Source organism: Trematomus bernacchii, unplaced genomic scaffold (assembly GCF_902827165.1).
Source record: "Trematomus bernacchii unplaced genomic scaffold, fTreBer1.1, whole genome shotgun sequence".
In the NCBI taxonomy this organism is placed as follows: Eukaryota; Metazoa; Chordata; class Actinopteri; order Perciformes; family Nototheniidae; genus Trematomus; species Trematomus bernacchii.
In genome coordinates this window covers 3,734,674-3,746,651 of record NW_022988050.1, presented here as the reverse complement: position 1 = coordinate 3,746,651, position 11,978 = coordinate 3,734,674, and the positions used below count along the sequence as shown (strand labels likewise).

The following is an 11,978-nucleotide window of genomic DNA, read 5'->3' as shown; positions in this document are numbered from 1 at the left end:
GAAGTATTTGTTGTCTTCAGGTGTGCAATTGCTGTATCCTATTTTAGTCATAAAATAAAATGTTTCAGTCTGAGGAACACCAGAACAAACTATATTCAATTATAATTAAAATATGAATATTATAACATCCACATTTTCACAAGAGAAAAGTCATAACAAAAAAATAAGGGAACAGTACCACCAATGTCATATTTTCCTTAATCAACTTGTGGCACCTTAGATTTGGTAGGTAGGGAACCACTTATATAATTTATATTCGCCCTATTAATATAAATAAACAAGGGAAAAAATATCAAAGTGTCACTTAATAACGAGATATAAAGTAAAAAAACAAGTACAAATTCATAGCATCAATAAAATAGGTAAGATTAAGTAAAGCGTGTCCTTATGCCAGTCAAACAGAAAAGAAGGCAAGATGGAGACAGTAGTTGTACATTACTAAAAACAAACAAAAGTATTTGCCATAGTAAACTGTAATTATTAATGTTTTATTTATAAATGAAATGTATTACAAAAATCACATTAAACGGCATTTGATAAACATGACTATACATGAAATGCATGATGACGCTACACAGCATTGTAATTGGTAAAAAACCCGGAATTGTTATATAATTGAACTATTAAGATTATAAAATATAGCATTTCGTATATCTTTGTGTTAAACTCTACCAGCAATACATACTTAAAGCAAATACTGTACATGGCCAACAGATGGCCCCTAAATTAGTATTTTTTCAGCATTCACTTGTCTCTTTTCTTTTCAGATGACCAATAACCTGAAAAAAAGAAAGAAAATAAAAACAAGTGGATTAAATAGGGGTTACACTGCTGTATTCCTGTCATCAGAATTGATATCAGAGATGTGATACAATGCACAGAACATTCACATTTCCAGTCACACAGTCTCTCCACATGGAGAGCTGCACCTCCTCCTACACACCTGGGTCAGGAGGAGGACAGAGTATCCCCTGTTCAGAGTTTAGCAGATTTAGAGGCTATACCCATCAGCATGGAGACGTCGTTAGCGGAAGTCAGCCACGCTCCGCCGTCAGCCACCATGATGGCCCCCGTCACGTAGGAGGAGGCCCGGCTGGCCAGGAAGAGAGCGCAGTGGGCCATCTCTGTCTTGTTGCCCGCTCGCTGCAGAGGAATGGACTGAAACGCACCAGCAGCCTCGCCTCTGGGGCCACCTGAGGCATTAAGAGAAAAAGAAATACAAGCTCAGTTACATTGAAATACTGCTTCCGTTTATTGTTATTTTATAAAAGACTGCCAATTAATCCTCCAAGTTAAAAGTGCCATACAAATATTATAAATATAAATACCTATTCCACAAGTTTAATCATTTAACAAACATATGTGCTGATCCTAGCTACCAACTGATCATTTATTTTATGAATAATATCTATTTAAATGCCACTTATTTTACAAAATACCAGTGTTGTTAGGGTCAGGGTTAAAAAAGATAACTAGTACTATTATTATTACTATATTCTAGTGTGATTCTTTTGAGAATTTAAATGATAAGCATAAACTTTGAATTTGATGCATTGTTTGTGTCTAGGAATATAGCATGTAGTTGGCCAATAAATAAAAAAACATGATATAATGGATCAATCTTGTAGGAAATAGTAGAAAAAAAAAGCAACATTTTTAAGCCAAGGCCATTAATTTAAAAGTTTGATGTAACACAATTGATGTTTTTATGCTGTAATGGCCATGGGATCAAATCAAAGTGTGGTTTACATGGGTTTTTATGGGGACCATTTTTCCTTAAGCGTGAGACACAAGTGTTAATGGATTACCCATAAATCAGCTGTTTTTTGTCGATATAGCGTTAAATCTTTACCCAGTCTGCGGAAGCCCTCTGTGCCAGAGACAGGACCGGGAGCCACGGTGTTGACTCTCACCCCACTGGGGCCCCACTCCACCGCCAGGTGCTTGGTCATGGCATCTTGGGGACAAGATTCAGTCATTAGATTCAAATTGTAATATGATTTTATAACATTTAAAAAAGTTCTTACCATTTGCAGCCTTAGCAGAGCCAGCATGCACCTGAAGGGCCTGCCCCCTGTATCCAAGTGTTGCAGAGATGTTCACGATGCAACCACCATGATCCTTCACACAAAAATGATGGGAGTGTCAAAAACAATGCCATGGGTAAATTATGAAAATGAGCTTCAGACAGCAGAAGCATTTAAACACAAGGTAATCAATAATCTCTGATCTATACTGTCCTTTATTGGTGACCAAATTGAATTGCAATGAGTGAATCTTATTGAAATGATCAATAACACTTAACTAAGACTAGTGTGTCCTTAACTGAGACATATTGTGTCCCATAGATAGAAAGAATACTGTACCTGCAGCCACTTCTCATAAACCACCTTGCTGGTGTTGAATGTGCCCATAGTGTCTATCTCCAACACTGTCTTGAAGGCATTGAAGGAGAGTGACGAAGCCGGGCAGAGGAAGTTTCCAGCAGCATCTGTCAACAATAGCAACCATGACTTTAACCAAAGCCATTAAAGCTAGTGACGTAATAGTTTGTAAAGGAGATTAGGGTGCAAAGATAGAAGACAAAGATACACAGAATCTGAAAAGTTGATGATTAAACCAAAAACTTTCTTAGTTGTTTAAAGGTCATTTGCACATATTCACCATTTAGACAACTTTAAATGTATTGGCAACACAAACTAGGTGATCATTTCCAGACATGTTTTAAAGTGTTACATACTGTTAACGAGGATGTCAATGCGACCCAACTCTTTCAGGGTCTCCTCCACAGCAGCTGCGATGCTCTCAGGCTGCCTCACATCGATACACAGAGGGAGGCAGCGGCGTCCAGATGCTGCAGACAGCTTCGTAGCTGCCTAGAGTGACACAAAATCAGATTGTATAAGGCCAATACATTTAGTTATAATTTGAGATACAGAATTTATGGAAAATAAGTTAGAGGAATCACCTCTTTGAGCTTGTCCAAGTTCCTACTCGCAATCACTGTGTCACAGCCATGTCTGAAAGAAAAGAAGAAAGAAGAAAACACAAGTTTTTTTCACAAGTATGTAATGCTTGAATAGATTCAGCTGAAGGGAAGACAGGGGGATTCATTTAGGATGAAATAGTTAACAGAGTGAAGGACAGAAGTACTGGAAGTGAATGCAAGGTAAAAAGAAAAGGCCAAAAGCACACAAAAAATAACAATAATTGATAAATGTTAGTGTCAAGAGCAGAAGTTTCATTTGATGTTAATCTGGCTGCTTGTAAAATAGACAACAGGTAAAGTTACAAAGTGTTCCTCTAATTTAGCAAGAGAGACTTTTACCACATGAGTAGAGTATTGTCAACTTTGTCACACAAGCATAATTATGAATGTCAGGCTGTGAGATAACACAACCAGAAGGTTTAAAGTACATACAGTCTATCTCAGTCACACATTTTGCCGTTGATAAATAGTGACAACATATTGCTGAGAGAGCATTTATTCCTTAACATGGATTTATTCTAATATAACACATGCGTTCATAAGACCTGTGCATGTATGAATTAGATAAATTGGACTTTAAATATTTGTGATGTTCTTGAACTGGGCATGTTATGGCAAAACAATACGTTTTCTCACCTCATGAAGATTTCAGCTATCCTCAGTCCAATTCCAGATCCACCACCTGTGATAAAAGCCACCTGATCTCTGGAAAATAAGGGGGAAACCATCATAGATAATGTAATTAGAACAGCAACAAACATGTCAACAACTAGCTCACCTTGGCCAGTCAATGGACAATTATTTTCATACGTACTTTAACAAATCTGGACTGTAGATGTGTGTGTATGAAGTCAGGCAGTCATCTGATCCAACATCTTCAGGGAGCATTTCTCCTTTTTTCTGTGGCTCTGCCATGCTGATAGATAATGCATATAAATGTTTAGCAATTACATTGACATTAATCACAAAGCAGTATAAGACTGGGCTGTAAATGCATAACTTCCTCTTAAACTTCTGATTCGAAGTACTTGTGTTCACATTCTGTCATTTTCTACTAAATAAACAACAGTGGCAGCAACTGTCCAGAAGACATGTAACACATCCTGTGACAATACTTACTCATATTTAACAAGTGAGTCAAGGCAGTTACATAAAAAAGGTTATGGTGGCAGTTATCACAACGATGCACTTCAAGGCTTTAGCAACTGACTGAATCAACTTCACGCACAAAGTATCATAATGTAATGGTTGTATCTTATTTTGTCTATCCCTGTAAACATATCAAGTTACTTTAATGCTTTCTACATCTGCAGAGTGCAAACAGTTTTAAAATGTAAGGACTGCGCAGTGAAGTTTAGTTGAAGCTAGCTGCTGCTGTAGTTTTACCTTTTGAAAAAAACCAAGCTAGTTTGTTAGCGCTGAGACCGTCCAACTCCTTTCAAAGAAACACGACCTCCACACGAAGCAAGACGTTTCTCTGACGAGCCACCTTCACATTTATTATTCACCTTAGGTGTTTCTTTGCAGGGGACACTGTTTGTACCTTGGACGCTAACTTTTGCCTCTTTAGCCAGGCATTCTGGGAAATGAAGTCCGGTAGGGGTATGTTCAAGAGCACAAATATCTCACTGTCCAACTGTTGATTCAGACAAAGTTAATATAGGAAGAATGTCAGTGCTGGATAGTAACTAAACATATTTTCTTAAATACTGTACTTAAGTACAATTTGAGACAGTTGTTTTTTAATGCAGTATTTCCATTTCCTGCTACTAAATACTAGATCTGAGCACAAAAGATCTGAGGCAAATAATACCCTTATTACTTTCTTTGGAGAATCTAATCATAACAGATCATGTATTATTATAGGTTGAAATATCAACTCGATGATATAATAATTTCTTTCAAATGGGCTGTTGTGCAGAATGAGTTCTTTTTTTAGTTGCTAATTCTTTCATACCTTATTTGAAATGACATTTGAATACAGGACTTTTAATTGTAAAACAGTATTTCTTCACTGTGGTATAACTAATTGTACTTAAAAGTAAACAATTTGAGTTATTTGTCCACTTTGTGAAGGATACACACATAAAACAGGGTTAGAAAATAGTATAAGTAGACGTTAGAGGTCAGAGTTGATTTATTTAATTCTAGAAAGTATATCTGACAGCACCATGCTCTAGGGAGTGTACAGTCTCTAACAATCTGGACAGCTTAGAAGAGCCCAGTGATTGTGTTGCTCGTCTACAATAACCATCATCCTCTGGGAAGGCACCAGCGCGAGCCTCCACTGGTAAACCAACACTGAAATAAACGATCCAGGGTTTACAGTTTCAGGGAAAATGATGATCGGTGTGCATTAGAGCAGAGAGTGTCCCGTATTGATCTGTACTTTGGGATTCACTGTTGGAAAAAGCCCTATGCAATGGATCTCTCAAATACTTTTGGGATGGGTATTCTGCACTGAGAGGTCTGAGACGATTAGAAAATGAGATGAGTGCTTTTGTAACTTGATTTGTTTTTTAAGAGGCAAGAGTAAACAAGAGCAAAAGCAAAACAAAAAGTTAATTAAATTAGTTTAGTGCTAATTCATTTTATACCAGAGAAAGGTTAAGCAGTGTGGCTTTACCTCAAATGACCTTATAGTGTTCGACTTCTTACTGTACCTACCGTTACTGTATATGTTTGAATGTGTTCGCTTTTTCTACAATATCAATATTTTTAGTCAAGTATAATACATTACACAAACAATTCCAGAAGAAGTATTTAGCATTTTCTGATTTTTGTGAATATTATAATAAAAAAAATGGTACTGTATGGGAAGTGATTTGCAGTCCAATGCAGTACAATGCAATCTGCAATGAATAACCATTAACACGTTTAAAGCCGATCATATTTGTACGCCCCCATCGCCATCAATGGGACTACGGTGGAGAGAATCAGCAGCTTCAGGTTCCTCGGTGTCCACATCACTGAGGACCTGACATGGACTCTTCACACCATCACCATCACCAAAAAAAGCTCGACAGCGGCTCTTCTTCCTCCGCAGGCTGAGGAGTTTCAACATGGACTCCAGGATACTCTGCAACTTCTACAGGTGCACCATAGAGAGTATCCTGACTGGCTGCATGCCTGCATCACGGCCTGGTACGGCAGCTGCACCACCATCAACCATAAGGCTTTACAGAGGGTGGTGAAAACTGTACAGAACATCACCAGGACGGAGCTGCCATCCATGGAGGACCTTTACTCCCAGCGGCTCAGGAAGAAATCCCTCCGGATTATAAAAGACCCCCATCACCCCAGCCACAAACTGTTCAGTCTGCTACCGTCTGGCAGGCGTTACCGCAGCATCCGGACAAAAACCACCAGATTCAGAGACAGTTTCATCCCACAGGCAATAAGACTGTTAAACACCTGAACTGTTGAAACAACATCCATAACATTCATCTGCTACTTAGTAATTATTTATCTATTTATCTAATATATCATTCCAATAGCTTGCATATAGACTCTTATTTACTTCCACTATATTTTTCTTTTTATCTGTATTATTGTGTTGCACTGTTGGAGAAGCCTGTGACCTAAGATTTTCGACATAACTAGTCTGTAGCTATGTTCGTATGACAAATAAAGAACCTTGAACCTTGATATTTCTATTATGGATTACAAAAAGTAATCTACAAACTGGCTTCCTTATCAGGTTTACATACATTCAATCAAAGGCTTTCAATATAAAGAAAACATTTACACACTTGAACAAATCTGCACACCTAGATACATGATGAGCAGTGTTGTTTGCATGATCTGTAAGACAAATGACAAAAACATAAAACTACCGTCTGTATTTAGACTCTAGCAGCCAGATGGCGCTATTTGTCATTATTTTCTGCTTCAATCCACAATAATAACCATTTGCAACTCTCTCAATGTGAACCTGCAGTAAATATGTATAATAATGCCTTCTGCTGTAAATACATGTGGTTCAAATGACTGACTGGGACTTGACTCACTCATTTTCCTTATGTCTGTGTGAGATACTGTCTGTGCTTATGTATAATGTGATTTCAGGGATGAATTCTCCAGGAGGCATAACACTAAAGTATTGTGTAAAAGTAGCCCTTAAATAAGTAGAAAAGTCAAAGAAACAAAGTGACTCACTAATGTTCATTACATGGCAATATCTGTTTGAAGATTGCCAACATTAGCCTCTATAGGCTACGGGTCATATCAGACCAAATGAGGCGGAAGAAGCAAACCCCTGAGTATATTAAAGAGTGTGTTTGTTTAAGACATTTTCATTTGCAGGGTAATGAAAGTGCTAATATATGACATAGTGTCACTTTATTGGAGTACACTGTGCACAATTGTACATAAACTTCTTATGTTCATATCAATGTGCTGATTTTTTATGTTTTATTTATTTAATTTCAAAATAAATGAACTGTCACAAAACCCAATGTCCCCCAGGATAAATAAAGTATTTTCATTCTGATTGATTGATTTAAAAAAAGAAGTCAGAGTCCACTTTCAAAGGCTGCCATGTTTTAAAGAAAATATCCTGATGCAGGAACATGAAGGCTTGTACAAAACAATACATTTACAGAGACAAGCAGACACTCAGACTCAGACAGAGAGTTGTTTCAGCGCGCCTGGCACAGCTCAAGCCATAAAAGGTCCATTATCCCCTGAAGGTCCAGAGGCCAGCTACAGGCCCTCAGCTCCCACATCTGCGCTCTGTCCGCTCGGCTGTGTGAGGGCCGGCTGGGCAGCTCTGCTCTGGACCTCTGTCGGGGGCTTCAGTTGTCCTTCTTCCTCCAGACCCACCAGCCTGCTGCTGACCTCCCACAGCCTGAGAGCCACGTCCTCGTCCAGAGCCTGAGGCCACGGCTCCTTTTCTGTCATTACATCGTAGTACGCCCCCGTCACCCCCTCCACCTCCTCGGACACGGCCAGGTAGATGCTGGGCTGGGCCCCCAGCTCTGGGCTCTTCACCAACAGCGTGAAAAAAGGACCTGTAGGGGGGTTCAAAATGAAAATGTTTTATTTGTATTTATACATACAGTTAGAGCATAGTTGTTGACATTACAATATTAAATCCAAAGCACATCCAACAATGCAACATAGAGAATACCTAAGATATAAAAACATGTTAGTGCAATAATAAAATGCAGGAATGAGTAAAGTATGAAAATATAGGATGGAACAAGTACTAGAATACTGTACTGTAAAACAAAACACTGTAGACTAATGATGTGTATATGTATAAATATGTAATACATGAACAGATACCTTTGTTACTGAAGTACCATATCTCAAGATGGTTAATGGAGTTTTTTAAGTGGTATTGCAACCTTTACTTCAACAAAGAATCTAAATACTTAATCCAACACTGACTTTAAACCGTGGAAATAATTTAAAATCAAATAACATCTACACTTGGTTGTCAGTAGGACACTTTTTATAGTAGCAATGCAGTCTGTTAAAGTGTATTTATGCATACAGAGTAGATAAGAATAGACTAATGCCATGTAACAGAGTTCATACAGTCCAAGGTAATTTGTGCATTTGCATTAGATTAACATTTATTGATTTCTCTAAACTCAGACTCCAATAAGGAAGCAGGATACTCACTGAGCACAGTGGTGGAAAACTGTGATTGGTGCAGATTGGTGTGCCTCCCGAGCTCCGTGGCAACAACGCCCGGGTGCACAGCATTCACTGTGACTCCTGTGCCTGTTACACACACACACACACATTGTTTTAAAAATACATATCCAATGGCCAATTACAAAGAAGAACACAGTCCCTACTCCCTCCCACACATGCCCACATAGGCAGCAGCCAGTGGACTCGCCTTGTAATCGCTTGGCGAGCTCTCTGGTGAACAGAACATTGGCAAGCTTGCTCTGACAGTACGCCTGCTTGGTATCAAACTTCTTTTTCTCCCAGTGCAAGTCCTCGAAGTCCATCTTTCCAACGATGTGGGCGAGGGAGGCCAGGTTGATCACTCTGCTGGGGGCGGACTCTTTCAACTTATCCAGCAGAAGATTTGTCAACAAGAAGTGGCCTGGAGGAAGACAGGTGGTGATCGAGTTCAGATATTTACATTCAAAAAAGCTTACATTCGGAGAGTTTAGAAAAACTCAGTCTGATTTAAATGAGGTACCTAGGTGGTTAACTCCAAACTGCAGGTCGAATCCATCTTCTGTCTTCCCTTCTGGACATCTCATGACCCCTGCATTGTTTATCAGAACATCCACACGCTGCTCCTCTGCAAGACAATAACATAGATTTTAAGATGTTAGGATGTTATTAGGATCCCCATTATCTGATGTAAAGCCACTCTTCCTGGTTTCCACACAAAACTTGACAACAGACATAAATCACTTACTGATAAAAAACAGCCATATGATCTTAAAATGGTATAACTATAACTTACAATCATATTAAATAAGCTTTTATGGTGTGCTTCATCTCTATAACTGAACACATAACTGTAGTGACAGTGACTTGTTTTGTTTCCTCACTTTGTTTGATTTTCTCTGCAAACTGTCTTATGGATTTCATTGAGGCCAGGTCGAGTTGGCAAGCATAAACGTGAGGATTCAGGGTATTCCCTCGTATTTCCTTGGCAGCTGTCTCGCACTTTTCCATGTCCCGACATCCCATAATGATCCGACCCCCTGATGATACCAGAATGGAGAAAGAAGCATGTCATTGTGAGCAAAATAACAACTGAAGATTGTATGACCAAATCAGATATTTGCTCCACACCTCTCTTTGCCAGGTCCCGGGCGGTTTCTTTCCCGATGCCGGTGTTTTGCTCCCGTTATCACCACAGTCTTCCCATTTAAGGTAGCTTTACTAGTACACCGGCCTCCAGTCATATGTTCCCTATAAGAATAATTAGTTTAGGGCCATTGCATTTAAACAAGCCTCCTATTTCAGCATAAAACACAGGACATCTCAGTTCTGTCTCTCTTGCTTCCTAATGAGCCTGGACTCAACTTTGTCTATCTTGTCTACCTTACCTGTCTGTTTACATATTATAACAGCCGCCAATTGATCAGCCCAATGCTTTCACTCAGGAAAATCTTTATACAGCAGGATAGAGAGCTCCTTTTATAAGCTTTGTCAGATGGGAAATGATAAAATATTGTACCGGAGGCTGAAATTAACATTTATTGAGGAAAATCATACTCAAGTTATATCCAGTACAGTCACCTCAAGGGGCCCAGTACAGCTCAGGGTTTACTGTGCAACTGATTTGTGCTATTTAAATGGTTTGGGAATATGCAGCACTTAATCACAATATTAACTGATGCAATAAGGGCCGTAGCTAAGTGTAAAATGTATGCATGACTCCTAATCATAAACATAAGGGAAACAACCCCTGCGGATTGACTATGGCTGTGTAGTGTTTTTAAAGTGGGCCAAGCTTTATTGCAGTTACCTGTGTCAAAATCTAAGTTAAAGGTCCCATGTCATGGCCATTTCTACTGATCATAATTCCATTGTTGAGGTATACTAAAATAGATTTATATTGTGCAATTTTCCAAAATCACATTGGTTTCTCATACAACATCTCTGTATAGTATGTGTATTCACTCTCTGTCCTAAACGGCTTGTTGGAGCTCCTGCCCCCCCCCCCCCTCCCTCCCTGTGAGCCCAGTGGCCGTCTGCGAGACAGCGAGTCCCAGCCTCGCCGCGTCCCGCCGTCTCAGGGAGGAGAAATCGGCGGAGTTGCAGCTGAGAAAAGATTGACAGTGTGTGTGTAACGTAACGGCTCCACGGATTGGGCCATTTGGACCAATGGGTCCATTTGGGTATGGGCACGTCACTGTACCCAGGAAGAAAACAATGGAAAAAGAGAAATCTCCAACGAGGCGTTCTGGGACAGCATAGACAGGTCTTTTCTGTGCTAGAGTTTTACTCGCTACAGGGTGTACTTTGAGGGTTTGTGACTCTGCAGACCGTTTACATGCATAAAAACCTTCATAACACACAAGGGGACGGGTAATAACCGTAAAAGCATGACATGGGACCTTTAAGGTCCTTTTTTCAGTGTTGTGGTACATATTGGATATGTTGAATTGGTTGCACAACAAACTTGGGGACAACCAGCCTATTAATACTGTTCAAATTGCATAAAGATGGGGCCAACCAGCTGAACTATATCCAAGAAAACCCCTCATAGGTTTATTCTGCCATGAATCCAGTTGTGTGACTGAAACACACAATGTTTTTGTTTTCATCACAGTCTTGAACTTTTGACCTCACCTTCAAAAAAAGGTGTTTGTTCCTTGACTTGAACTGAATGAACTATTGAGGCTCATAACTTCATGTAAACCACTGTAAGTGAGATAACACAGAAAAACAAAGAATTCCCCAGCGTTCACACAATCCTTATTAACTGTGGATGAGTGAGCAGAATGTCATTAACACCTTTACATCTACTCAATCCAATACATCCACCCTGTTATAAAAGCTGCCTTTATGAAGAAGATATATGTATATAACTGGGCTGTTCTTTGTGAAAATGTTGTGTACTGGTTTGTATATAACAGCTTAAGTGTTAATCACTCATAATGGGAGGAAATAACATACTACTTAAGCATACTTAAAACCTAAACCAATGAAGCTAACTTCAACCCAGTACAACAAAAAGTAGGTTTTGAACCAACTAGACATTATATTAAGTAAATATATTGTTAACTAAGTCTGAATGTAAAGCTAACACTGTATTCAGCAGCAAATGTGACACATGCAGTGTGAAATGTACAGTTACATCATGATACAGAGACAGTCATTTGTACTCACTTCAGTAAAACAGCAACTCCAAACACTGTCCCAAAGACAGAAACTGGTAAAATATATTTGTTCATGACTACCGAATATCTCTGAATGCTAAATATAACATTAAAATATGTTTTAACGCCGTTTCAATAGCTGGTTTTACAACAACACTGCACACTAGCACAAGGTTACA

General features: G+C 39.0%; 2 protein-coding genes across 4 annotated transcripts; both read right to left on the bottom strand.

Annotated features, from left to right (window-relative positions):
- Positions 1–467: 467 nt before the first annotated feature.
- Positions 468–4,570, bottom strand: decr2 (2,4-dienoyl CoA reductase 2, peroxisomal). 3 transcript variants are annotated; one of them, XM_034119351.1, is made up of 10 exons: positions 4,498–4,570; positions 3,804–3,905; positions 3,626–3,694; positions 2,969–3,020; positions 2,741–2,876; positions 2,367–2,491; positions 2,028–2,121; positions 1,853–1,957; positions 1,005–1,193; positions 468–779 (listed from the first exon to the last, which is right to left on the bottom strand). In XM_034119351.1, the coding sequence occupies exons 2-10, from the start codon at positions 3,902–3,904 to the stop codon at positions 745–747; spliced, it is 906 nt and encodes a 301-aa protein (XP_033975242.1). In that variant the 5' UTR covers position 3,905; positions 4,498–4,570; the 3' UTR covers positions 468–744. The 3 variants fall into 3 exon arrangements, with proteins under 3 accessions (XP_033975242.1, XP_033975243.1, XP_033975240.1); XM_034119352.1 differs by having other exon boundaries at positions 944–1,193; positions 4,376–4,553; XM_034119349.1 differs by having other exon boundaries at positions 4,376–4,553.
- A 2,944-nt stretch (positions 4,571–7,514) lies between these two features.
- LOC117473327 (retinol dehydrogenase 13-like) lies at positions 7,515–11,978 on the bottom strand. The gene is given in 8 exon segments (XM_034118871.1): positions 7,515–8,001; positions 8,621–8,722; positions 8,844–9,056; positions 9,156–9,260; positions 9,517–9,672; positions 9,764–9,809; positions 9,811–9,883; positions 11,810–11,978. Coding segments are annotated over 8 exon segments (1,068 nt in total). The 5' UTR covers positions 11,875–11,978; the 3' UTR covers positions 7,515–7,693.